This window comes from Eublepharis macularius, chromosome 12 (assembly GCF_028583425.1).
Source record: "Eublepharis macularius isolate TG4126 chromosome 12, MPM_Emac_v1.0, whole genome shotgun sequence".
Classification (NCBI taxonomy): domain Eukaryota; kingdom Metazoa; phylum Chordata; class Lepidosauria; order Squamata; family Eublepharidae; genus Eublepharis; species Eublepharis macularius.
This window is the reverse complement of record NC_072801.1, coordinates 4386448-4414193: the sequence shown is the minus strand read 5'-3', so window position 1 is coordinate 4414193 and position 27746 is coordinate 4386448. Positions and strand designations below refer to the sequence as shown.

At 46.6% G+C, this 27746-nt stretch overlaps 1 protein-coding gene across 1 annotated transcript in view; it reads left to right on the top strand.

Annotated features, from left to right (window-relative positions):
• Nucleotides 1-27746, top strand: part of ABAT (4-aminobutyrate aminotransferase) — a 53555-nt gene that overhangs the window by 20643 nt on the left and 5166 nt on the right. Inside the window, exons 3-13 of the mRNA XM_054993610.1 lie at nucleotides 2010-2107; nucleotides 8816-8845; nucleotides 9236-9353; nucleotides 18096-18145; nucleotides 18586-18666; nucleotides 19259-19351; nucleotides 21652-21714; nucleotides 23907-23970; nucleotides 25284-25432; nucleotides 26807-26944; nucleotides 27353-27520. Coding sequence (XP_054849585.1) covers nucleotides 2010-2107; nucleotides 8816-8845; nucleotides 9236-9353; nucleotides 18096-18145; nucleotides 18586-18666; nucleotides 19259-19351; nucleotides 21652-21714; nucleotides 23907-23970; nucleotides 25284-25432; nucleotides 26807-26944; nucleotides 27353-27520 — 1052 coding nt within the window. The remainder of the gene's footprint in view (nucleotides 1-2009; nucleotides 2108-8815; nucleotides 8846-9235; nucleotides 9354-18095; nucleotides 18146-18585; nucleotides 18667-19258; nucleotides 19352-21651; nucleotides 21715-23906; nucleotides 23971-25283; nucleotides 25433-26806; nucleotides 26945-27352; nucleotides 27521-27746) is intronic.

Genomic DNA, 27746 nt, shown 5'->3' with positions numbered 1-27746 from the left:
GTGCGGCAGTCAACAAACAATCTGGTTGAATGAAATCCAGGGGCTCTGCTTTTTTCTTAGTGTCGGTGCAGTGACGGCTCTCACCCTCTGTAGATGTGTTTGTAAGTCTGAATGATTTCTCAGCTTCCTTCTGCACACATCACAGGTTTTTGCACTTGAATTCCTGTGACCTTTCTTCATGCATTCTAGGAAATGTGTGCCAGCAGTCTGCATATGTGCTGTTCTGGCTGTGGCTCCTGCCGTGTCCTTTTTCATGCTCCTGGCCTTGAAGAGACTTTTGAATTCCTCTGAAGCAAGGAGGGATGCTTTCCTGGAAGCCACCTCCTGCTGCAGTTGGGCTTCTTAAGTTTCACAGGGAGCATTTTGTAAATAAGGCCCAGAAGATTGTGAAATAGCTGTGTTTACATTCTACTGCGGTTGCTGGCACTCTACTGTGTTGTTCTTCGGACCCTGGAGATTTCTTTAGGAATATCAGCCAAGAACGTTTGGGAAATCTAACTTCTTTTAGAGTTCTAGTTTCTCACTAGTCACTAAACTTCAATCCCGGAGGATGGTTGGAAAGGGTTTTTTAAGGAACTTAGAAAATGAGTCATGTTTACTGTGTGGTGTAAATACATTTTTAAACTGTATTTGAAATGCCAGTGTTGAATGTGGTGTAGTGGAATAATAATAATAATAATAACATTCGATTTATATACCGCCCTTCAGGATGACTTAACACCCACTCAGAGCAGTTTACAAAGTATTATCCCCACAACTACAAACACCCTGTGAGGTGAGTGGGGTTGAGAGAGCCAGAAGCTGTGACTAGCCCAAAGTCACCCAGCTGGCTTCAAGTGGAGGGGTGAGGAATCAAACCCGCTTCTCCAGATTAGAGTCCTGCGCTCTTAACCTCTACACCAAACTGGCAGGCTAAACTGGAACTGGGGTGACCCAGATTCAAATCTCCACTTGGCAACTTTGGGCCACTCACTGCTGGCCTAATCTCTCCACAGAGTAATTGTGAATATTAAATGAAAGGAGAAAAGAAGTCCCTGTTTAGCCTCGATCCCTGTTGAGAGACATTGAGCCAGCCCGGCTTCTTTCAGCCTCACCTATCTCATAGAGATGTTGCAAGAACGAACTGGAAGAGGGGCCAGCAACGCAGGTCTGAGCTCCTTTGAGAAAGACTGGGATAAAAAAAGAAAAAGTACTAGATAACATTGTGAATCATAATATAGTAGCGCCAACCTGGGCCGTTTCCAGATGGCTTACCTGCCTCCGGAACGTCACGCCATGTTGCGGGAAAAACGCGAAATGTCACGTCTTCTTGCGCGAGTTTTGCGTGACGTTGCGCAAAACTCACGCGAGAAAACGCGATATTTCGCGTTTTCCCTGCAACATGGCGCGACGTTCCAGAGGCAGGTAAGCCATCTGGAAACGGCCCTGCACTTTGTAAAGTGACAAGAGGAAGAGAGATCTTTGTCCTGGAAAATTTACAAACTGCAAAAGTGCAAGGGAAAGCAGGGCTGAATCGACACACCCGCGGAGCATCCCGGTATTGTGCTAAATGTTCGCTAAACACCCAGAAGTGTAGCATCTTTCTAGCATGATTCGGAAATCGCGCTAAAAAGACGCTACACTTCCGGGTGTTTAGCGAACATTTAGCGCAACACCGGGATGCTCTGCAGGTGTGTGGATTCAACCCAGGTGGAAGCTGGGGGTCAGTGGAGGAAAAGTCTGGGTTAGTTTCTACCAAGGGAAGCAGATTTTGCCCTCCTTTCCCCTTCCTCCAGCATAGCGCTAAACCCCATGAAAAGCTAATGCTAGAAACTGAAGGCAAAACATAGGAGTTGCACAGGAGGCTGCAGAAAGGGGCAACATTAGGCAACATCAAGGATTCTTGGGGCAGGGAGTTCCACAGTCTAGGGGCCACACCTCCAAAAGGATTGTCAGGATATACCCAATTCAAGTAATGGGTGCACAAAGCAGAGGGAGATCTTGACTCAGTCCCTTTATATTTTTCACAGGGCACAGAGGTATCAGCCAAGCCGCAGCTAAAATTGATGTGGAGTTTGACTATGATGGGCCACTAATGAAGACAGAAGTCCCTGGACCCAAATCCAGGGTAAATTGACAAAGCAAGGCCGTTCCTCTTCCCACACCCACCTCTCCCTAATGCTTTTAGTCTTTCTAAGGCGCAACAGGGTGCTGAACCTAGAATGCTCAACAATCCTACCGCAAGGACTGGGTGTTTGATTGCAGAACTGATTTCTTATCACATATTTGAGGCAGGGCTGTGCTTGTGTACTGCAGTTCTGCAGGAGTAAAGGACGGGTTATTAGATCCAAAATCTGTATTTGGCTTGTTGTTGTTTTTTCACAGAATCCCAGAGCTGGAAGGGGCCATACAGACCTTCTAGTCCAACCCCCTGCCCAATGCAGGATGAGCCTAAAGCATCCCTGACAAATATTCATCCAGCCTCGTCTTGAAAACTGCCAGTGAAGGGGAGCTCACCACCTCCCTAGGCAGCTGATTCCACTTTTGAACTACTCTGACCGTGAAAAAGCTTTTCCTAATATCCAGCCACTACCTTTCTGCATGTAATTTAAGCCCATTGCTTCAGGTCCTACCCTCTGCTGCCAACTGGAACAGCTCCCTGCCCTCCTCCAAATGACAGCCTTTCAAATATTTAAAGAGAGCAATCATGTCCCCCCTCAATCTTCTCTTCTCCAAACTAAACATTCCCAAGGCCCTCAGCCTTTCCTCGTAGGGCTCAGTCTCCAGACCCCTGATCATTCTTGTCACTCTCTTCTGTGCCCTCTCAATTTTGGCCACATCCTTTTTGTATTGAGGCCTCCAGAACTGCACACAGTACTCCAGGTGCAGCCTGACCAAGGCAGTATAGAGAGGGACTATGACCTCCTGTGATTTTTCTTTTTTTTAATAAATAATAAAAAGATCTAATACAAGAAATGATAAAACCATAAAATACAAACAAGAAAGGGATTAAAATTAAACCATAAAAGAACTGATCAAAACAATTCTTGGCAAATTGTTAAAAACCCAAGAATTACAATAAACAAGCATTTAAACTTTGTTGCATTGGGGGGATTACTTCTTTGGCATTTAAAATGTGTAAAACTGGTTTCCATATTTCATCATATTCGAATAAAGGGAACTACCTTTATCCCCCAAAGTTCCCAAAAAACGGATTGTGCATAATCCTACCCATCAAATATTGCTCCCAGATTTTCTGATACCATTTTTTTAGCAATGGGCCTACGAGGGATTTCCAATTCCCAGCAATGACCAGACAAGCAGAGGCAACTTATGTCGAAACAAGAGATCGGGTATTCCTATTTAGCACAGAGTTGGGCCAAAAATCCAATAGGAGAAATTCCGGAGAATATGGCAACGGAAGACTCACCATGTTGCATATCTCTTTGTGAACCACTCTCCAAAATTCCTGAACGAAATGGCATTCCCACCACATATGTAGGGTCGTGCCTTCCTGCTTACAAGATCTCCAGCATAGAGGGCTCAATGACCTATTCATCTGATTCAATGTATGTGGTGTTAAATACCAATTGGACAACAGCTTGTAAAATTGGAGTTTAATATTCCAACAACTAGATTTGTTGGAAGGGGAGTTCCATAAATGTTTCCAATCAGATTCTGAGAAAACCCGTTTTAAAGAATCAGACCATTTTTTTGGTATGGCAGAGGGTCTTTATGTGTCACCCTTAATAATAATTTGTAAAGGGTTGAAATCCTACCCTGTTTACCATCTTTCCCACTCCAAATCATTTCCTCAAAAGGAGTTAGGGGCCAGAGCAAATCCTTGGACCTGATCAGCTTGGTGAACAGATGTTCAGCTGAAGATATCTAAACCAAGATATCCTAATTCTGAATCTTTCTTCCACTATAGATTTATCCAGAATTGTCCCATTTTTAATCCAATTAATAATCAACAATATCCCAGGGTCTTTCCATTCCCTAAACTCACTTAAATCCTTTCCTGGGGGAAACCAATCTTGGTTAATGTTAGGGAAGAAATACCCGGAGCTAAGATTTTCCTATGTTTATCCCAGGTTTTCAGCATGTTGTCTAATAAGGAATTGGGGGAAGTCATAACTGGCCTGTTTTTAGCTGATGACCAGATGGTTACTGGTAAGGAAAGTGGTGAAGAAAAGAAACTTTCTACAGAGATCCAGGCTTCTGTTGGGTTCAGTCTTAAAGCCTGACTCAATGGAGCCAAAGAAGAGGCAGCATGATATAGACAGGTCCAGGACATTCAGACCACCTAAACCTGAGGGCTGACGTAATGTCCGGAACCCAACACTTGGTTTGCGATCAGACCAAATAAACTAATTGAGAGTTGTTTGCCAAAGCTGTATTTTTCTTGGATGTATTTTAACTGGGAGGAGACCTCCTGCGATTTCGATGCAATGGCCCTTTTAATACAACCCAAGACTGAGTTTGCCACCTTTTTTGGCACCGCATCACACTGACTGCTCATATTTAGTTTACAGTTCACTCTTACCCCAAGATCTCTTTTGTATGCACTACTACCCAGAAGTGTATCCCCTATCCTGTATTTGTGCTTCTCATTTTTGTGGCCCAGATATAATACTGTGCACTTATCTGTGTTGAATTGCATCCTGTTCACAACTGCCCACTTCTCCAGAGTATTCAGGTCTTGTTGAATTTGAACTCTATCTTCTTGGGTGTTTGCCACTCTTCCCAATTTGGTATCATCAGCAAATTTAATAAGCCCATTTACCCTTTCATCCAGATCATTGATAAAAATATTGAAAAGTACTGGGCCTAAAACTGAGCCCTGTGGCACCCCACTGGACACCTCCCTCGAATCTGATAAAACGCCATTGACCACCACTCTTTGGGTGCAGTCCTCTAACCAGTTCCCTATCCACCGAACTGTCCTATAGTCCAGTCTGCAGTTTTCCAGTTTACCCATTAGAATATCATGGGGTACCTTATCAAAAGCTTTACTGAAATCCAGATAAATCACATTGACAGAGTTCCCACGGTCCAGTAAGCTATTCACTCGATCAAAGAAGGAAACCAAGTTGGTCTGACAAGATGTGTTAGGGACAAAACCATGTTGACTTCTCCAGATCACTGAGTGGTCCTTCAGATGCTTACAGATCAATCCCTTTAAAATCTGCTCTAATATCTCCCCAGCAACAGAAATCAGACTGACTGGCCTGTAGTTTCCCGGGTCATCTTTCATCCCTTTCTTAAAGACTGGGATAACATTCACTCTTTTCCAATCTTGTAGCACATCCCCAGTCCTCCAGGAGGCCTTGAAGATGATGGACAGGGGTTCTGCAGGTTCTCTAGAAAGTTCTTTCAGCACTCTTGGGTGCACCCCATCCAGCGCAGGGGATTTGTATTCATCCAGTGCAGCCAGGTGCCTCTCCACAACCTCTCTGTCAATGTCAACTAGCCTCCCAGGTGTCCTGCCGCATTTTCTACTATCTCTAGATGTGCCTGAGTTCTTCAGGGAGAAAACAGAGGCAAAAAAGTCATTAAGCCTGTCTGCTTTTTCTCTGTCCTGCATCAGAGTTTCTCCATCTACTCCCAACAGCGGTCCAATTGCCTCTTTTACCTTGCATTTGCTTCTCACATATCTGTAGAAGTTTTTCTTATTGTAGCGAGCCCTCCTGGCCAGACCCAGCTCGTACTGAGCTTTGGCCTCTCTGATGGCTGATCTGCAGTACCTAGTAACCCTCATATACTCCTCTTTAGAGGTCTGTCCTTCTCGCCATTTCCTGAACTTTTCCTTTTTCTCCCTTAGCTTATTCTGGAGCTCTCTGTACATCCACATCGGTTTCTTGGAGCCCTTACCATGTTTCTGTCTTGCTGGAATAGTGAGGGCTTGAGCTTGCAAAAGCTCATGTTTGAGAAGAGCCCACCCTTCACTCGCTCCTTTCCGTTCCAGCACCCCCCCCCCCCCACAGAATGACTCTCATCAAGCCTCTGAATTCATTGAAGTCGGCCCTACGAAAATCTAACCTACGAGTCTGGCTATGAACTTCCTTGGTCCCCCACAGCAACTGGAACTCAAGGATGATATGGTCCCTCTAAGGTCCCCACCACCTTCACACCATCTACCAGTTCTTCCCTGTTGGTTAATATGGCCAAGCCCCTTGTAGCTTCCTCCACCATTTGTAAAAGGAAGCGATCAGCCAGGCAGGTCAGGACGTTACGTGATTCTTGTCGCTTTTCTGACTTTGTCTCCCAGCACACACAGGGGAAGTTGAAGTCACCCATAATTATAAGGTTCTGATGTCTGGATACTCTACCAATCTGTTCAAGGAGGGCAGCATCCATTTCCTCTCCCTGGTCAGGCGGTCTGTAGCAGACTCCAGCAACAATACCTTTGTCCTTCCTCCCCTTATTTCCACCCATATACTTTCCACTGGGTTGTCAGCCACATTCTGCAGAACTTCCTGACAATCAAGCCCTCTCCTCACATACAATGCCACTCCGCCTCCTCTTCTACTCTTCCAGTTTTTTCTTGAACAACTTGTACCCATCCACTACCACATTCCAGTCATGGGAATCGTCCCACCAAGTCTCAGTAATTCCTCCTATATCATAGCCCTCTGTTTGCAAGAGAAGCTCAAGCTCGTCCTTCTTATTACCCACACTTTGGGCACTGATATATAGGCACTTGTAGCCTTGTACCTTTGTTTGATCTGTCCTAATCAGGTGGGCCCTCGCTGTTATCACTTCTTCATAGAAATCCCCTTGTTGATCGTCCCCTTCCCCTTGTGGCATCAGTTTAAAGCTCTCCTGATGAAGCTCTCCAGGTTCTTTCCAAACATTTTCTTCCCTGACCTTGAGAAGCGAAGCCCATCATGTGCTAGAAGGCCTTCTCTAAGGAAACTGATCCCGTGCTCCGAGAACCCAAAGCGCTCCTGCTGGCACCGCCACCTCAGCCAATTATTCAACCTCGAGTGTGGTCTGCTCCCTTTGCATTCCTCTTCCTTTGACAGGAAGGATAGAAGAGAATACCACCTGTGCCTCCACTGCCTTCAACTGCCTTCCAAGAGCTTCATAGTCCTCTTTAATTCTTGTGATGGTATTCGCGGCCGTGTCATTCGTTCCCACATGAACCAGCACAAACGGGTACTGATCGGTCAGTCTGATCAGTTTCGGCAGGCAATCTGTAATGTCCTGAATTCTGGCTCCCGGCAAGCAACACATCTCTCAGAGTAGGGGATCTGGCCTGGACACATGACCAGAGAGTCCCCGATGACCACCACCTTCCATTTTCTTCGACTTCTTTGTGGCCACACGCCCTCTTCACTCTCTCCTCCAGGTTTTTGTGGTTCTCCTTCCACTCTCGTCTCCATCACCATCTCAAGCACCTCAAAACAATTCTTGAGCTCCAGTGGACCAGAGCGTTGCCTTAGTCCACGTCTTCTGGTTTGTACTGTAGAACTAAGAGGAGGTTCAGAAGGCAGATCTCCTCCTCCTTCTTCTCTTGGACTTATTTCTTCATGCTCGTGCAGAGCCCCCAGGCTCTTCTCAATGAAATCCTCCCCTTCCTTGAATTCTTGAAGGGTGGTGATCCTCTCCTCCAGGCTCTGAATCTTCTCCTCCAAAAGCCTGACCAGCTTACAGTTCTGACAAGCGAAGTCCATCTTCTCTTCCGGGAGGAAAACCAACATGGCACACTCCAGGCAGGTGACTGGAAAGGGGCCTTCTGTCAACATCTGCGCCTTCCAAGTATATTCCAAGAGTACTCTTCTAGCTGCAGGTCCCTTTCCTTCCCAGAGCCCAGATGGCTGCAGTTCTGCAGGAGTAAAGGATGGGTTATTGGATCCGAAATCTGTGTTTGGCTTGTTGTTGTTTTTTAAAGCAAGTTGCTCACTCCTCCTGCTATAATGTCATGCTTCAAGTTTGAGAATGATGAGCGAAATTTCAGAAGATGATGGGAATAGATTTCCAGGGCTAAGGGCTGTAACTTCTTTTTCCCTTTTCTGTGGATAGCAGAACCCAAACGTAGGACAGCCTCCAGATTCTGAATAGATTATGGAAAGGGAGAGAGCATTTATACGAATACGCCAGATGTTGCATTACTGATATAGGTGGCTGCATACGAAGCTGCCAGATAGAAGGTCAGATAACTGATCCCTCTTCCCCCATGTTCTGGACTCTGCTCAGTGCCCTGTGGGTCTGAGACCAAATCTCTCAGCCTTGCTAGAGCAGTTGTCCTGCTGCCTGAAATTGCCCCTGGGGGCATCTGCACACAGGGCCTGTGCTCTCCCATGGAGTTGTGTGCCCTCTCCAAAGCACACATGAAGCTGCCTTGGACAGAGTCTGATGGTGAGTTCAATGAGGCTGGGATTATCTACTCTGACCAGCAGTAGCTGTCCAGGTTCTCAGGCAAAGAAGGGCCTTCCCCAGCCCTTGAGATCCTGCAACTGGCAATTTCACCTTTCTGCATGCCAAGTGATGCTTCTGCCACTGAGCCCCACAACATTAGAGCAGTGATTCTTCCCAGCATGGGTGTCTGCCTTACCCCGGGCTGGTCTCTTGTGCCTTGTGGTGTCCATCCCAACGGGCAGCAGATGTGCAAAGGCATGGGTGATTTTTTTTTCTGTTATGTTGCTTGAGATCTTTGTAGCTAGAGGTGCTGGGAATAATTTCCAGGACCTTCTGTCCACAAAACAAACTCTTCACCATTAAATTTTGCATCCTTCACCTGCCCCTCTGCCTGTCAAACTTCTTTGCTATTTTACGCATATCTGTCCAGGAATGTTTGCAAAGTTACATTTTCCTTTTATTTCCTTTCTAGGAATTAATGAAAGAGTTGAATGGAATTCAGGTGAGTTTTTGCTTAGGAAAAAAACCCCGAGAAAACATCTGCCCTCTTTACTCCCCACCCCCCACCCAGTTATTCCCTTACAGATCTCCATAAGGACAGCAGTCAGCCAAGAAAATAAACTTTGCTTGTGTGCAAAGGGTCCAGGGGAGGTGGAGGAGAGAAGCTCCCTGGGACACCTCTGTGCAAACCATTTTCCTCTGAACTTAAGCCACTACCAGACAGGAAGCTGGTGTGGGCTCAAGTCATGGGGGTGGGGGCAGAGAGCAGAAAAATGCAGCCTTACCAGCCTGCCACCATCTCTCTGGTCCGTTAAGTCTGAAGCCTTTCCCAAACCAGGCATTATCCGTCATCCCACACAGACTAAATAAACTGTATTCTCCTGCCTTCCAGAACGCAGAAGCAGTCCACTTTTTCTGCAACTACGAAGAGAGCCGCGGGAATTATCTTGTTGATGTAGATGGGAACCGCATGCTGGATCTCTACTCTCAGATTTCTTCCATCCCGATAGGTAAGAGTCCAACAGGTTATTTGTAGATTCTCTCTTTGCTTCATGAGATGCAATGAGGGTGACTTGCTTAGATGGCTGTAAATATGAATTGAGATAAGTGGCACGCAAACAAAATTATTATTATTATTTATTACATTTAAATGCGGTCGAGATGCATAGGTTCTTATATTGGGGTGGCCCGCTCTCTTTATCCACTGAGCTGTTGTGATGCAATGTTACAGAAAGCTCACAAACATTCTAACTGTCGATGCTGAATTTTTTCATTTGATGCATTTCTATCCTGTGGTCTCCTGAAAATGTTTTGCTGACGGCAGTTTCCAAATTAAAATATACAACGCAGAGATCTAACAAAGCAGCATGAAAATAAAAAGGATAAAAAACGTAGCACAGGTCAGCAACATGTTTAAAAGAACTAGCAGCACCATTCAAGTAAAACCAGGTACAAACATTTGAGGCAATAAAATACGTTTAGGCTGGCTGCAGAAAAGTTGACAGATTAGGGACCAGGCAAAGGATTGATGTGCTGGTGGGCAGCAAGGTGTCCCTGCAGAGAAGTCTCTGTCCTTTGTGGCCATCTGCCTCACTTCAGAGTGCTACCACTTGAATCAGGGGCTCTGTTGAAGATCTTCAAAAAAGGCAGGCTCTCGTTTGAATGTGCCAGCAATAGAATGAAAGTGCAGCTTCTGTGAGGAAACGGAAAGATCAGGATGGCTAGGGGAAATCAAGAAGAGCTATGGACTAGAAACGAGTGCTGATAATGGGACAACCGGAGATTTGTATGGAGAAATGGGCCCAGGAGGAAGAAAAGTTTATCCAGAGATTAATAAGATTGGCAGGCAAAGGTTCAGAGAAGGCTGACAACAGGACTGCCGTTGTCCTGACTGTGAAAAGCAAGAGGTGAGGGGAAGTCACAGGAACCAGGCAGGGGTCTGATCAGAACGATGCGAGCTGTTTTGGGTCCCTGCTGAGGAGAAAGACCAGGATATAGAGGAAGTATATAAATAAACAAACAAACCAGTCTTTGGCTGTAGGTCTCAAGTCTGAAGCTTTACAGTTGTGATCTGGAGTGAGCAAACAGGGAGGTCTGTGTGGGAATTTGGCAGGGGAGTTTGAGGGGACTGCAGGAAAGACTGGTCCACTTCCTAAATGGATCAAAGCAGCATGGTTGGGAGCCGAAGGACTGGCCTGCAACGCCTGGACCATGTTCATCTTCTTACCTGAGGGTAATGGAAATTATACTTGAAGCAAGCATAACTTAGTTCCCCTGCTGGAGGAGAAGGCAGAAAAAAAGAACTCTGCTTTGAAACTTAATACCGCCATGCTCTCTCTTTTGGTTGTATTTCTACTGGAGGAGAAGGCACAAGGGCCTTATCCACCTTATCCACACTTCAGCTTATCAAGGAAGGTGCAGAGTTCTTGGAAAGAACTCATGAACCACTCTTGGGAGGACAAACAGGAGGAAGAAGAAAAAGTATCTCAGGAAAAGGATGAGCACCAAACATAGGGAAAGGGCACGAGGCTGAATGTGACCAGCAGGAGCAGGAAAATCAGGAGACGTTCTGTGCCTTTATTGCTAGGCAATCCATTCCAGGATCTCTCCATAGAATTCTGTCTCTGAACTACTGGAACAACAACAACAACAATAAAAACAACAACAACATTCGATTTATATACCGCCCTTCAGGACATCTTAATGCCCACTCAGAGCGGTTTACAAAGTATGTCATTATTATCCCCACAAGAAAACACCCTGTGAGGTGGATGGGGTTGAGAGAGCTCTGAGAGAGCTGTGACTGACTCAAGGTCACCCAGCTGGCTTCAAGTGGAGGAGTGGGGAATCAAACCCAGATCTCCAGATTAGAGTCCTGCGCTCTTAACCACTACACCAAACAAGGACTACTGCCCCAGGCTCCACAGAGGTCAAAGGCTCCTGTGGATGAGATGACTAATGCTTCTGCCCCCAAGATAGGAAGAGGCGTGTGGTAGTGACTGGGGACTCCCTACTGAAAGCGACAGAGACTGGAGTGTGCTGACCAGATCTGTCATCTCGGGTGGTATGTTGTCTACCAGGTGTTGCATCTAGGATGTGACAGAAGGGCTACAAAGAATCTTCGGGTTCACAGATTATCCCTTCTTGTTCATCCATATGGGAACAAAGGATACCACCAAGCACAGCCCAGAACGTATTAAGAGAGACTATGGATAAAACTTGGATTAAAAAGTGAAGGACCTAAGAGCAGAGGATGGGATTTCATCAGTTCTTCCTATTGGTAGCCATAGCTTAGGAAGAGAGAGAAGAATACTGGAAATAAGCAACTGGTTACACAGGTGGTGTCATCAGGAAAGATCTGGATTCTTGGACCATGGACTACGCTTTTGAGATGAAGCACTTCTGGCGGGAGATGGTTTGCATCTCACGAGAGTAGGAAAAACTGTGTTTGGCAGGAGCCTTGCAAACCTGATAAGGAGGGCTTTAAACCCAATCCTGTAGACAAACCCCCCAAAAGCTAGTATGATGCCAAATACTGGAGACAAGAGCACTAATGATGAGCGAGAAGAAATGCAGGAACCCCTTGGTTTTCAGGTAAGGACCAAGATGCAGCCCTTGGGGCACGTAAAACCTGGATTTTGATGTCTCTGTGCAGAGGATGGGGCACAAAGAGGAGGAATTTGAAGTCTTAATACAGGAAGGGAACTATGACCTAATAGGCATTACTGAAACTTGGCAGGAGGACATGCACAACTGGAATATTAGGAATGAGAGGGTACAACTTGTTTAAAAGGAATAGACCAACAAGGATGGAGGAGCAGCAGCATTATATTGTCAAGGATATATACACTTGTGAGAAAATACCTGAATCTGAGCATGGAAGGCCAGTTGAGAGCCTCTGGGTAAAAATAAAAGGAGAAAGAAATAATAGTGATATTGTGGTGAGGGGTCTGCTACAGACCGCCAGGCCAGACAGACAACTTGGATAATAGAGATGGGCATGAACAACATTACGAACGCAAAAAAGCCCACGAACAGCCTGTTCGGCTGTTCGTGAACAAGCTGTTCGTGAGGCCCCATTCTAAACAAACAGGTGGTCGTTGCAAGCCTGTTCTTCAAGCCAGACAGTCTGGCACCTGCAATCAATTCCCATGGCAACTCAGACACGGATTGTCTGAACTCTGTCTGAACTCCTGCTGTTGCCCTGGAAACCCCAATCTAAGCCCAATTTAGCTTGATAGGCAGGTCTTCCATCCAAGTGTGGACTGGAGCTCCAAATTTGTTACAAGAGGAAAAGACCAGGGGGGAGGGGGGCTCCCAGCTCTGGCTTTCGGGGAGAGACAGCTGCTGTTAGACAGGGTGAGTGCGTTGGAGCTTGAATTTTCTTTGTGTGTGGTGGGATAGGGATGTACCCCTTCAGGTTCCAGGGTTGCTGCCAGGCTCTGGGGCCAAGCTATTATTTATTATTGGTACCTTTCCTGCTGCCTGCTCATGTAGGGTTTCTGGTAGTGGTGGAGTAGCGATCTTGATGGCTGGAGGAGAGCCTGCTGGCCCCAAAAAACAATGAACATGTTCATGGCAGGATCATGTTCATCAGTGTTCATTGTTCATGGATGGCAACAAACAACGAACACCATGTTCAGTTTTTTTTTTCTGTCCGTGCCCATGTCTACTGGATAATACACTCCTAGACCAGATTATAAATTTTTCAGAGACAAGACATAGTGGTCATGGGAGATTTCAGTTACACTGATAATCTGTTGGAAGTCAAACTCTGCTAAAAATGGAAGATCCTGACTTGCCTTGCTGACAACTTCATCTTCTAGAAAGAGGTGAAAGAAACAAGGGGGTCTGCTGTCTTGGACTTGATTCTCACCAACAGGGAAGAACTGGCTGATGAAATGAAAGTAGTGGGCACCCTGGGTTATAGTGACCATGAGATTTTGGAGTTTAAGATCTTGGGAAAGGGAAAAGCTGAATGTGGTCAGACATATAGGTTGGATTTTATAAAAGCTAATTTTAGCAAGCTCTAAATTATGCTAGGTAGAATCTCATAGGCAAAAATGCTTAAGGAGAAGGGAGTTCAAGATGGGTGGGAGTTTGTTAAAAGTGAGATACTGAGGACACAATCACAAACAGTTCCAATGAGAAGGAAAAATGGATGGAATCTAAGAAGCCAGAGTGACTTCATAAATAGCTTGCTAAAGATCTGAGAATTTAAAAAGACATATTTAAGAAATGGAAGGAGGACCATATAACCAAGAATGAATGTAAACCAATTACCCATGCTTGTAGAGAGTGTTTTAGAAAGGCTAAAGTTCAGTATGAGCTTACGCTCGTGTCAAAGAAAGATTCTTTAGTTCTGTTCTGAGCAAGAAAATGCACAAGGAAGTCTCTCTGCGAGAAGAAAGTGAAATTTTATCAGGTGATAAGGATGGGGCAGAACTGCTCAGTTCCTACTTTGTTGATCTTCTCTGGCAAGGGAAACTATGCTTAACCTGACAAAAATAAAACTCATGATGAAGGAAGAAGTTGCAGCTTAGGATAGGGATGGGGTGGTACATAAAAACCTAACTTCTTTAAATGAACTCAAGTCCTCAAGGCCTGATGAATTACATCCTAGGTTGCTAAATGTTGCTGAAGTAAGTTGGGAGCCTCTGTCTACCATTTTTGAGAGTTTTTGGAGACCAGGTGAGGTGCCAGAAGATTGGAGGTGGGCAAATTTTGTCCTCATCTTCAAGAAGGGGAAAAAGGAGGATCCAGGTTAACTACTGACCCATCAGCTTGTCATCCCTACCTGGAAAGGTTTTAGAACAAATCATCAATCAATCAGTCCTTGAGCATTTAGAGAAGACAGCTGTGATTACTAAGAGGCAGGATGGGTTCCTCAAGAACTAGTAATGCCAGACTAACCTTATCTTATTTTTCTGAGAGAATTAATCGTTTGTTGGATCAGGGTGTTCCACACAATCTGTGGTCTGAATGTTCCTCAGCCAATTATAAGAAGAGACAGGCGCAGAGTCCTGTGAACGAAGCAAGTCTACAACATTTATTAAACGTGGAGGAATGATGGTTACGCAGAGAGTAAAAGGTCTCCTCGTGTCCAACGCTCGTCAAAGCAACAATAGCTGTGCAAAACATTTTATACCTTTTGATTAATTACAATATTTGTTGTTCTATTGGTTCAAATATTACTGTGGTCCCCATTGGCTCAAGTGGGCTACCACCTCTAATGATATAATAGTCCAGGGGTATGCTTACTGGAAGAAACATCTTTGGTCAACAGCATAATTACAATATTTCCTGATTGCCATTGCTTATCTCATCTGTCTATCTCTAGGAGGAACATCTTTCCTCCTTTCCCACCAATCTCTTTCATAGGCTTTTTCACTTTGCCCCCTTCTCTAGCTTATATATCACTTTACCAAGGGCACCCCAATGTTGCTTCTGGGAACTTTGTATGCTGGGTTCTGTGGGAGGGGATCGCTCTCCCTTCCTGAGGAATGTGCTTGCTGTTACATTTAGCACCCTTTCCCCTTTCTCTAGGGCTTCTTCTCAGCCTTGAAAGGTACAGCTTAATCTGATTAACTCACAGCTAGCTTCCTTCTTTCAGTAACACATTTTCTGTCCCCTTTCTCTATTGCCACATTTAACATAAAGCAGCTTTACTAAGAAGTTTCTGTATCAAGTCATGAGCAGGTGTCCTGCGGGTGCAACTACCTTATAGCAAGCTTCACAGTGATTAACATTCATAACATGCATTCTGCATTGGTCATTTTGTTTCAAGTCTCATTTTCTTGCAAGTTGCGTTACGAGTGCTACATTAGCTCCTGAGAATAATATTGCATGGCAGTAGTAAAGGTACATAAGGGTATATATAATATTCTCCATTAAATCTACTTCCCACAAGGGGAATGCTGTAGACATAGTTTGATTTCAGTAAGGCTTTTGATAAGGTTCAACATGAAATTCTTGTTGACAACTTTGTAAAATGTGATTTGAATCTGAGCACTGTTAGGTGGAAAAATAGAGAGCCCCGTGGCGCAGAGTGGTAAGCTGCAATACTGCAGCCCACGCTCTGTTCACGACCTGAGTCCAATCCTGGCAGATGCCGGGTTCAGATGGCCAGCTCAAAGTTGACTCAGCCTTTCATCTTTCCAAGATCGGTAAAATGAGTATCCAGTTTCCTGGGGGTAAAGTGTAGATGACTGGGGAAGGCAATGGAAAACCACCCCATTAAAAGTCTGCCAAGAAAACATTGTGATGTAATGTCCTCCCATGAGTCGGTAATGACTCGCTGCTTGCACCTTTACCTTTTTTACTGTTAGGTGGATTTGTAACTGGTTGACAAATCACATCCAAAAAGTGCTTGTAAATGGTTCTTCATCCTCATGGAGAGGAGTGACAAGTGGAGTACCTCAGGGATCTGTCCTGACTCATGTGTTGTCCAACATCTTTATAAATGACTTGGATGAAAAAATAGAGGGCATGCTATTAAATTTGCAGATGATACTAAATTGGGAGGGATAGCAAACACAGTAAAAACAAGATTCAGGATGATCTTGACAGGCTGGAAAACTGGGCTAAAAACTAACACCATGAATTTCAACAGAGATACATGTAAAGTTCTGCATTTAGGTAGGAAAAATCAAATGCATAATTATAGGATGAGGGAGACTTGTCTTGGCAGCAGCATGCGTGAAAATGATCTAGGGGTCTTAGATCACAGTGGTAGTTAAAAAGGCAAATGCAATTTTAGGCTGTATCAGCTGAAGTCTACTGTCCAGATCACTCGAACTGATGGTATCACTTTGCTCTGATTAGACCTCACTTGGACTTTTAGGCGCCAAAGTTTAAGAAGGATGTTGACAAGTTGGAACATGTCCAAAGGAGGGCAACAAAGATGGTGAGGGGTCTGGAGACCGAATCTTATGAGGAAATGTTGAAGGAGCTGAGCATGTTTAGCCAGGAGAAGAGATGACTGAGAAGTGATGTGATAGCTCTCTTCAAGTATTTGAATGGCTGTTACGTAGAGGATGCAGCAGAGTTGTTTTCTGTTGCTCCAGTGGGTTGGACCAGAAACAAAGGGTTAAAATTAAAGCAAAAGAGTTTTTGGCTAGGCGTTAGAAAGAACTTCCCGACAGTTAGAACAGTTCCTCAGTGGAACAGGCTTCCTCGGGAGGTGGTGTCAGGGTCCGACAGGTGACCCCTCAGATACTTCACGGCACCAGACCAGGCTGTATGAGTTAAAGCTCTTTATTACTGGATCACAAGTTCATGACTCCAACAAGGCATTGGCAGGAATGCTGGTACAAAGCGAAGCATCAATGGTTAAACTCAGGGCTTGGTACGTGGTGGAATGGAGTTCCAGCACCTCTTGAAAATGGTCACATGGCTGGTGGCCCCGCCCCCTGATCTCCAGATAGAGGGGAGTTGAGATTGCCCTCTGCACCACGCTGGCACAGAGGGCAATCTCAACTCCCCTCTGTCTGGAGACTAGGGGGCGGGGCCACTGGCCATGTGACCATTTTTGCTGAGGGCAATTTAAACTTTTAAAAACTCCCCCCTTGTTCCAGCTGACCCAAAGTGATGTCATTGTGTGGTCCTGAGTTCCACCACTGAGTTCCACTACCTCTTTTCCCAGAAAAAAAGCCCTGGTTATACTCCCCTCACCCACCCTTCCCACAGCTGGGACCGTTAGTTTTGGTGCACAGCTTTCAGGTGGGGAATTGTTAGTGTGTCCCGTGAGAAGAGTTCCTCTTCTCATCCCTTCTCGGACAAAGCAGGAAGGCATGTGTAAACAAAACAGCAGGAGACAGATAAGGCGGTAGGAGCTAGGGGGGTGGGTTCACACCGTCTTCCCTTCCCCCCATCCAAGTAGCACACAGGGACCCAGGCAGGTAGCTGAGGCATGGCAGACAGGTGGTGGGCTCTCCTTTGGAGGTTTTTAAGCAGAGGCTAGATGGCCATCTGACTTCAGTGCTAATTCTATGACGGTGTGAATTTGGGCAGATTGTGAGATGGAGGACAGGAAGGGAAGAGCCGGTGCTGGGCTCTCATGGCCCTTCCTTATATGCCCAGGGCAGTGCTGATTGCCACTTCAGGGTCAGGAAGGAATTTTCCTCCAGGCCAGGGATCCTTGAGGTTTTTTGCTTTCCTCTGGGCACGGAGCAGAGGTCACTGGGGGTGGGGGAGCTGTGAATTTCCTGTACTGTGCAGGGGGCTGGACTAGATGACTCTTGGGATCTTTCCAGCTCTATGTTCCTTCTATGATCTAAAAGAGGTGGTATGAAAGCAGAGGAAGATGCTGGAGAAGGAGTTTTGTACAACCCTGAAAGAATTAGCATAGCTTTTGCATAATCCTTCTGAGCCGAACTGCTGAAGACGTGGAACCCCCTGAGTGTATTGTTTCTGCCAGCCGCTGTGTGCATCTTGTGTCTGAGTTATTTAAGGAAACAAAGCCATCGAAAGAATGCTGGGGTTGTTATCCTAAAAACCAAAGTGTTGGCTGAGGTGTTATGATACTATGGGATGTTCACAGACATTTCAGATTCTTGGGGGGTGAATGCAATGAATGGCCTCATTTCTCAGGCAGTCTATCATTCTTCCCTCCCTTCCTTTCCTAATAAAACAAAACAACCAGACAGGTTCTGGATATTTTGATATACTCCGAATCTCTTATTGCTCATAATAAGCTGCACAAATTGGGTCTCTTGTAAGCAGGTAATACATTTCTGCTTCTTCTGTTCTAGGTTACAGCCATCCATCTCTGATAAAGCTCCTCCAACAGCCCCAGAATTTGGTAAGCGGCTTCTTTTCAAAGTCACTGATGCAAATTCCACCCACGTCCAGCTTGCATTTGTGAAAGCTTATTAATATTCCTTATTCGTGAATCCCTTGGAACGTGGCCAGATACATACCAAGGCCTCTATTCCTCTCTGGTTTGGGGAAAGGCACAGCGTTGTTTGTTTCCAGAAGAACACAGCCAGGCTGTCTCTTGAGAATTAGGGGTCTGGATTCTCACATCTTCTTCCCCTAATCAGACAGCTGCGCTCCTGCCCTCTCCCCCCTTTCACGGTTCCCCTGATGCCGTTCCTGCAGCATTTTTTCAAGGATGTTTAAAAAACTCCATGAAGATTGTAGGCCAAGAGACTGGTTCGGCTCTTAATAAACATGGCAATTCCACCCCATGTTTTCCCGAGGACTCTCAATGTTCAAGGTGAACTTCCCTTTGCTTTTCAGAGCACCTTCGTCAACAGACCTGCCCTGGGGATTTTGCCCCCTGAGAACTTTGCAGAAAAGCTAAGGGAGTCCTTGCTTACAGTAAGTTGGCTGCAGTTGGGGGTGGGGGAAAGTGTGGCTGCAAATCACCCAGGATGATCCGGCAGCCCCTTGCATGGTTTGTGGTTGAGAGTCAGTGTGATACAGTGGTGAGAGTGTTGAGCTACGACTTGGAAGACTCATGTTCTAATCCCACTCTGCCATGGAATAAATGATGTAAAGCAATAAATGAAGTAGATGATCTGGCCCAATTTCACCTGTGCAGGTGATCTGGTTCAATTTCACCTTCAAAGCCATCTCTTGTGTGAATTCACAGGCAGGGACGGGGTTGGCATGGGGCAGAACTGTCAGGGAAATTGGGGACTTCTTGTGGGTGTGATGTCATCCCACTGCAAAAAGTGCTGGTTGGACACACTCTGAATCATCACTGATCACAGCTCAAAGGTCTGCTGGGATGCCGTGGAAACCTTTAGCTGCCCTCTTCAGGGGCAAGTGGGCCCATTAACTTAACTGGGAAAATGAATACTAGGCCACTGCAAAAATAACTTTGATCAAGCTGATCACTCCTCCGTGAGCTGTTCTAGCGCCCTGACTTATTTTTTTCTCTCCTCCCCCCCCCGCCCCGGGTTGACAGGTGGCTCCTAAAGGTCTATCTCAGGTTGTAACAATGTCTTGTGGATCTTGCTCCAATGAAAATGCCTTTAAAACCATCTTCATGTGGTACAGGGTGAGTAGAAACGGTTTGGAAGCTCCCCCTCTTCTGGCACAGTCTCTTCTAGAAACATATGCCTCGACTCGTGATACTTAGAAGATGGAGACCAGCCTATCTCTCTTTGGTCAAGTGCACACTTTGCATATGGCAGGTCCCACTAGCATTTCTCGTTCAAAAGATCTTGGGGTCACAAGGAAAAGACCTGGGAGAGGTCCACAGCCCACCTGAGGGTGTAGGCAGCACTGAGCTGTGGATGGATCAATAGCCAGAAGATGGCAGCTTCCTCTGTTCACTGTTCATCTTTTTTTCCCATTGCAACTTTCCTACCTGTCTGTGTGCAGACATACGGTTGCACCCACTAGCCTTTATGTGCAGTCTGCCTCATGTTGATACAGAGCCTATGCGTGTGCATGTAGCCTTTCAGCCACCAGATTGCTTAGATGTGCAGATGTGTATCACCTGCATACAGGTATGTCACGTGTAGGCAGCTGCACTCTTGCTTGAAAGCAAAGTTTATCCTTGAGACTGAAACTCTAAAAAGAATCCTCCACCTGAAAGCGTCTTTTGGAGGCCATTGCCTCCCTGCTCAGTGCTGGAAATCCAAAGCCGGAGCATCCCAGTCTCTGCTAGACATGGGCACTAACCAAAAAAACCCCAAACCACTTGATTCATGGTTCGTCGCTGTTCCATGAACCACAAACTTCCATGAACTTTCACCAGTTCATGAATCGGTTTGTGGTTCGTAGTTCGTGGAATTCAAATGCCCGGCGCCGGCTTCTGAAGGCAGTGTGGGGTGTTTGAAACTGACAGCCCTCTTTTCCTACCACCCCAAAGCAGAAGGAGAAGTCTGTCAGTTTCAAAACACCTTACGCAGGCTTCATCCGATCAAGTGAAGCCGGCACAGGGCATGTGAAACTGTCACCCCTGTTCTCCTGTCCCCCGAGTGGCAGAACGGGGCTGTCAGCACCACTCACCCCACACCGGATTCAGCCCATGGGCTGAACCCAGCACGGGGTGAGTTAAACTAACAGCCCTGGTCTCACAAGAGAACAGGGCTGTCAGTTTCACTCACCTAGTGCTGGGTTCAGCCCATGGGCTGAAGCCGGTGCGGGGTGAGTGATGCTGACAGCCCCGTTCTCTTGCCACTTGGAGGACAGGAGAACAGGGCTGTCAGTTTCACATACCCCACACCGGCTTCACCCGATCTTCACCCAGGCTTCACCCAGAGCAACAGGAGAATGGGAGCTGTCAGCTTCACTCACCTCATGCCAGCCTCAGCCCATGGGCTGAACCCGGTGCAGGATCTGTCAAACTGAGCTCTTGTTCTCCTGCCGACCAGGGTGGAAGGAGAATGGAGGCTGACAGTTTCACACACCCAACACTGGGTTCAGCCGCTGAACCTGGTGCAGGGTCTGTCAATCTGACAGCCCCTGTTCTCCTGCCGCCCAGGACGGAAGGAGAATGGGGGCTGACTGCATCACTCACCCCATGCCAGATTCAGCCCATCGGCTGAACCCAGCGCAGGGTGAGTGAAACTGACAGCCCTGTTCTCCTGTCCCTCGAGTGGCAGGAGAACGGGGCTGTCATCTTCACTCACCCCATGCCAGATTCAGCCCATCGGCTGAACCTGGTGTGGGGTGAGTGAAACTGACAGCCTTGTTCTCCTGCCACCCAAGCAGGAGGAGAATAAGAGCTGTCAGTTTGACAGACCCCATGCCGGGATCAGCCCATGGCCATGGGGTCTGTCAAACTGTCAGGCCCGTTCTTCTGCCGCTCGCCGGCAGCAGGAGAACGAGGCTGTCAGCTTCACACACCCCGCACTGGCTTCAGCCCATGGGCTGAACCCGGCATAGGGTGTGTGAAGCTGACAGCCCCCTTCTCTTGCCGTTTGCTGGCAGCAGGAGAATGGAGCTGTCAGCTTCACACACCCCTCAGTGGCGCCAGCCTGTCTGTGGTCACAAACCACTGACGAACGTGACGAACCAGGCCCCCACAAACCGCATTTTCCCAAACCACGTACTGGTCCGGTTCGCACGTTTTTTTGGTCCATATTGCAGTTCATGCCCACCTCTAGTCTCTGCCTAGTTGCCCAGTCTCTTCCTAGAGACGCCCCCATAAGGAAGCTGGTTCCATTGTGATGTGATTTTCTAGCTCTGCATCCCAAGGCCTCTTAGTATGCTCTGTCTTTCCTCTGTCGTCATTGTCTTCAAAACTAATCTTTTTATGGGACGACTCTCAAGCCCAGTGCAGGAGCTGAGCCTCTCCAAAAGTTCAGAGAAAAACTCCACCTTTCTTTGTTTGCTTGTTTCTTTCAGAACAAAGAGCGGGGCCACAATAGCGTCACCAAGGAAGAGCTGGAGACATGCATGATCAACCAGGCAAGCTGCACTTTGCTCCCGAGATGGGCTTTAGGGATTCTGAGAGATAAAAAGCGTATTGAATATGTGGGGAAAGGGGGGGGTGGGGTGTTTCAAACCATCCTGTGGCAGAACGACCTGCCTCTATTCAGCCCTTTCGTGGATGCATGGAAGCATCGAAGCACCTGGGACTTGAAATCCCCGCACCTTTCGTAATTGTCAGCAGGTCCTTGAGTGTTGTGAGCACAAGTATCTTGTGGCCTCGTGTGCTCCCAAGAATACCATACCTGCTCTTGGGGATATGATATGGATTGGGCTTCTTGGCATCCTCGTGCATATTAACTGATCTGTCAAATATGCATCTGCTACTTTTCAGGGCAGGTGTTCTCAGAGCGGTTTGCTTAAGAGAAGTCAAGCCATAAAAATATTGTCAAGAATATTTGTGTGCAGTTCATTTTTTAACCATCCCTTAATCCATGAAGCTGGGGGCCGTGTATGTTGTTCTCCCCTCCTCTGATTTATCCTCACAACAACCCTGTGAGGTGGGCGAGGCTTGAGAGAGAAACTGGCCCAAGGCTTCTCTCCCAGAACCTAGTCTGATAGCTTAGCTAGTACACTACACTTGCATGAAAGTGCTGGAAATAAAATATCTTGTGTACAAAGAAGGCAGAAGACACAGGATACCTGCAAGGGACAGCAGGCCTGACAGTTAGATAGATGGCAGAGTGGAATCCTTCTTTCCTCCTCTCTTCTCTCCTTCTTGCATGTCTCCAGATTGGTATTCTTAGGCTACTTCCTTCTTCTTCCTGGAAGTCCCTCTCCCCCAGTTTAGTAAGGTAGTTAGTGTCTATTCTGTTTCTCTGCTTTCTGTCAAAGTTGTAATTCCTGAATAAACGCTCTTCATTCAGTCCTTAATCAGACTCAAGATCATTCCTAAGGTATACCAGAGCCTATAGAAAGTTCACTATGAATCATGTTAAGACTAGAGGTGGGCATGAACTGCAATATGAACAAAAAAAACGCATGATCCGGGCCAGTTCGTGGTTCAGGAAAACATGGTTCATGGGACTGCGTTCTCCACGAACCCCACGACTTTTTGGCCTGGTTTGTCATGACCCCAGATAGGCTGGCAGTGCTAAGGGATGAGTGAAGCTGACAGCCACTGCTCTCCTGCCACCCTGGGCGGCAGGAGAAGGGGAGCTGTCAGACAGACCCCGCTGAAGCCGGTGCAGGGTATGTGAAGCTGACAGCCCCCCTTCTCCTACTGCCTTGGGCGTGGGGTCTGTCAAACTGACAGCTCTCGTTCTCCTTCCGCTCAGGCGGCGGGAGAACAGGGCTGAACCCAGCATGGAGTGAGTGAAGCTGACAGCCCCGTTCTCCTGCCACTCAGGGGACAGGAGAACAGGGATGTCAGTTTCACATGACCCACACCAGCTTCACCTGATCAGATGAAGCCTGCACAGGGTGTTTTGAAACTGACAGACTTCTTCTGCCGGTTTGGGGCAACAGAAGAAGGGGGCTGTCAGTTTCAAACACCCCACACTGGCTTCAGAAGCCGGTGCCGGGCATTTGATTTCCACGAACTACGAACCACGAACCGATTTGCGAACTGGTAAAAGTTCGTGGAAGTTTGTGGTTCATGGTTTGTGGAATAGCGACGAACCATGAATCAGGTGGTTCATTTTTTTCCGGTTCGTGCCCATGTCTAGTTAAGACTAGGCCTGTATTTTTATTTATTTAAAGTATTTAAATGCCCACCTTTCTCCCAGATATCCTGGGACCTCCAGCTGCACTATTCTGAAACAATCCCTGCAACTAGAAAACAAGCACAGCAAGCTGAGGGTGGAGGGCAGATGCTTTTCCCCATTGTATTAGGTTCTGTTTGAAAATATCGGAAGCTGGCCTGCATCAGCTACAGTTTTCCCAACCACCTCATTCTTTGGCATGTGTGAACCAGGCTGTACACATGCACATACCCTTCTGGCAAGATGCTGATGCTGTGTTTGGGACTTGTGCAGTCAGTCTCTGACCTTCACAGTCAAATCAGTTAAGGGCTGCCACCAGCATGGCTGTTGTGTACTTGGGATAATGTTGGAAGGGGCCTTGCCTCCTTATCCAGTCCAGTTCACATAATCTTGATTCGATGACTCTGCCATCTGCTGGATATTATGAATAATATTATGTTGATCTCCCCTTTTTTTTTTAAATTTCAGCCACCAGGATGCCCTGAATATAGCATGCTATCCTTTATGGGTGGATTTCACGGGAGAACCATGGGTAAGGGAAAATTAACATTTTTGTTCTTGGGTTGAGATCTGTGCAGTGGGGGGAAACAGGGTTCTTTCTGCTGAACTTAACCTGTCTCCTTAATAGTTCTGAGTAGGGGTGTGCGCTTCAGGTATCCGATTCGGGTAAAATACCTAAATTGGGCCTGGTTTGGAAAGCTTTGTTATTTCTGAATGCTGCCCTGATTTGGAAATCCTGAAGCAAAGCTTTCCGAAGCATTTGTAATGCTTTGAGAAGCGTTGGGAGTCCCAGAAGTTAAGTTTAAAGGACCCCTTTGCAAGCAGCAGGGCCCTTTAAACTTTACCACTCCCACTCTTTCCTCCCCACACCCACTTACCTGGCACCGGCTGGAGGAGGAGGCCCTTCTGCCTCCCCGCTGGCCTCCAGCACCGGCAGCAGGGAAGGCACCACAGCCTTGCCGGGAAGGCCCTGTCTTCTGGATAGCTGCGCCGGCCGTGGCAGTGAAGGCCCTCTCTGCCAGACAGCTGTGGTGGTGGCAGTGGTGGTAGGGAAGGCCAGCTGGGGCCTGACCAGGCAAGTGGGGTGGGGGTGGAAGTTTAAGGGTGGGGGTGGCCTTCTCCCCTTCCCATCACTTCAGTATGCTCCGAATCTTTACAGAGCATACCAAAGCAACTTAGAAACCTGAATCTGAAGCAGCATGCCGCCTCGGATTTCAGGGTTTATTCTGAAGCTTTTTCAAGTGCACACCCCTAGTTCTGAGTAGCAGCCCTAACATACCGGAGGTTCCCCTGGAATTCAGGCCTTGGAAGCACCTCCTTCTGCGTGGTTTGCAGGTGCAGTTCACGAGTGCGGAATTGCACAAAAACACAGTGAAAAAGGCTGATAAAAGCTGCAAAAGGCCAGATCAGTGCACGAATCAGAATAATCTGGCAACACTCAAACAGGCTTCCGCCTCTCCAGTCTGCAGGTGGAAGATACCACTTTTGAATGTTCCCCTACATGAAAAGAGTAAAAAGCCACAACTGCACACAGAAGACTAGCATAGCAGGGAGGCAGGCTGGCTGTACTAGAAGCCTTCCTTTCTGAGGTGCCACTTTTCTGCTCGGGAAGAATCTGGAAGTTGGAGGGTTTCTAGCATGAAAAATAGTGTCTTTCCCCCATCTGCAGTCTAAATTGGTATAGTCGGCTCTACTGCCTCAGGACTGTGTGGCCTCATTCTTCTGCCTGCCTCAATGTTCCATCACTGGACCTGATTTAACCCCGCCTGGGCACGTGGTGTAGAGTGCAGCTAAGGGAAGTAGGATACCCTATTGATCGGTATGTTTGTCACCTTCTTTGTTTAGGCTGCTTGGCCACCACACATTCAAAAGCCATTCACAAGCTAGACATCCCTTCCTTTGACTGGCCTATTGCTCCGTTCCCAAAACTGAAGTACCCCCTGGAGGAGTTTGTGAAAGAAAACGAACAGGAAGAGGCCCGCTGTTTGGAGGAGGTGAGAGAGCTTACTGGTGAGGTTCCTGGAGAGAGGACTGGGGGCACCCCCCCACACACCTCTGCTCAAACTCACCCACCTTGCTTGAGAGGCCCCTTTCTCCCAGATATCAGAGGAGGAGCTTCTAGTTCTGCAGCAGTGCAAGAGAAAGCCTTTTGTGCATGCTTTGGAACACTCTTGCTCTTGTGTGTGTTATGTGCCATCAAGTCACCTCCGACCTATGGCCACCCCATGAATGAGAGACCTCCAGAATGTCCTGTCATGAACAGACTTGCTCAGATCCTGCAAACTGGAGGGCGTGGCTTCTTTTATTGAATCAAGCTATCTCATTTTGGGTCTTCCTCTCTTCCTACTGCCTTCCAACTTTCCTAGCATTACTGACTCTTGCTCTTTATTCTTCTAATATTACTGGACTGAGCACAGAGGTGTCAAGTGCCTTAGTCTTGATTTTACCAGGACTCTTGCAGGACAGAGCAGAAGGCTGAAATTCATGAAAAACTGGCTGCTGGACGTAGAAATCTTTACCCAGTCTAGCAATTAAGGAGGAATAATTGGAGAGGCTCCAAGAAGTAGCAAGACGTATGAAATGAACAGATCTGGTTATAATATCAGCAAAGAAAAGTTCGATTAGATTAGGCTCAATGTATTAGTTTTTTTAAAAAATAAGTAATATGGATAAAACAATAATCTTAGAATAGATCCAGAGGAGTTAGCCGTGTTAGTTTGTAGTTGCAAAATAGTAAAAAGTCCATTAGCACCTTTAAGACTAACCAACTTTATTGAGGCATAAGCTTTCAAGAACCACAGCTCTCTTCGTCAGATGCATCGGATTCTCGAAAGCTGACGATGCATCTGATGAAGAGAGCTGTGGTTCTTGAAAGCTCATGCCTCAATAAAGTTGGTTAGTCTTAAAGATTCTACTGGACTTTTCACTAATCTTAGAATGCAATCATAAGATATGAGATAGTGCCAATTCTACTTCCTACCCAGAAGGTACATTCAAAACTTTTTTTAACATGTTAGGAAACAGATGTTTGCACATTTGGGGCTATTTTTTTGTTCTTTTATACACATCCATCAACAGCAAGAGATGATCTGTGGCACACTTTCAGTGACACACATGTGTCTCTGTCCATGACCTTCCACTTTGTCTGTGTTGACAATTGGACCTCTCTTCTCTTCTTCATATTTTTATTAACAGCATCGTTGTTAAAATTCTAAGGATTCTTAAAATCCAACATCCACATGTGGTACAAAATGCCAAAGTTCTCCAGTTCAGTTTTTCTTAGAAAATAGAATTGGTAGGCATATTTTACTGTAGCTACAGGGAAAAAATACATAAATGTGTATTTTCTTAACCATGTTAATGTATAGGTGGAAGATTTGATTGTAAAATACAGGAAAAAGAGAAAAGTGGTCGCTGGGATAATTGTTGAGCCAATTCAGTCAGAAGGGGGAGACAACCATGCTTCAGACGACTTCTTCCAAAAGTTGAGGGACATTGCCAAAAAGGTTGGTCCAGTTACGTTTTAAAATGGGAACATTTTGTCAGGGAGGTAGAAATCCAGCGTGGTGTTTAGCAACCCTGCCCCCAATCTACTAGACACCACCCCTTAACCTACAGACCCTGCCCCATGGAGATGGCGCCGTCGTGTCACACACATCCATCTCAACTATCATTCCCATTCATAGACTGGAAGCAGAGACTGAAAAAAGTTCATTTGGCCCAAGCTGCTCCAGAAGCAAGACTCGAATCCAGGCCTGCCACCCCTTTATCTTCTGATCCTCTCTGCTTTTACGTTCCTCGGCAGGGGAGAGATCAGGGGCCTCTGTACATTGTCCCAGTTGCCTCCAGTCCCTCCTGCTGTGCCTTGGTCCGTTGCTGAAAGCGACCTAGCTCTTCCCAATCTTTTTGAACAGCACAGCTGTGGTTTCTTGGTGGATGAGGTGCAGACGGGCGGCGGCTGCACTGGTAAGTTCTGGGCCCATGAACATTGGGGCCTGGAAGATCCAGCTGATGTGCTGTCCTTCAGTAAGAAGATGATGACGGGAGGGTTTTTCCACAAGGAGGAATTCCGACCCAATGCTGTAAGTCTGCTTGCGGGGAGGGGGGGAGGGGGGGTTCTGCTGAATTCTATGATTGTAATGATAATACATGGACACTGGCTGAATTAATTTTTAAATGGCCTTCTAGACAGGGTGGCATGAATGCTTCAGTTGCACCAGATGTGAGCAGATGACAGGCACTGTATATGGTATCCTGATAAGCTTGGCGTTCATTTTTTTAAAAAAGTTTTCAACCATCACAATAACC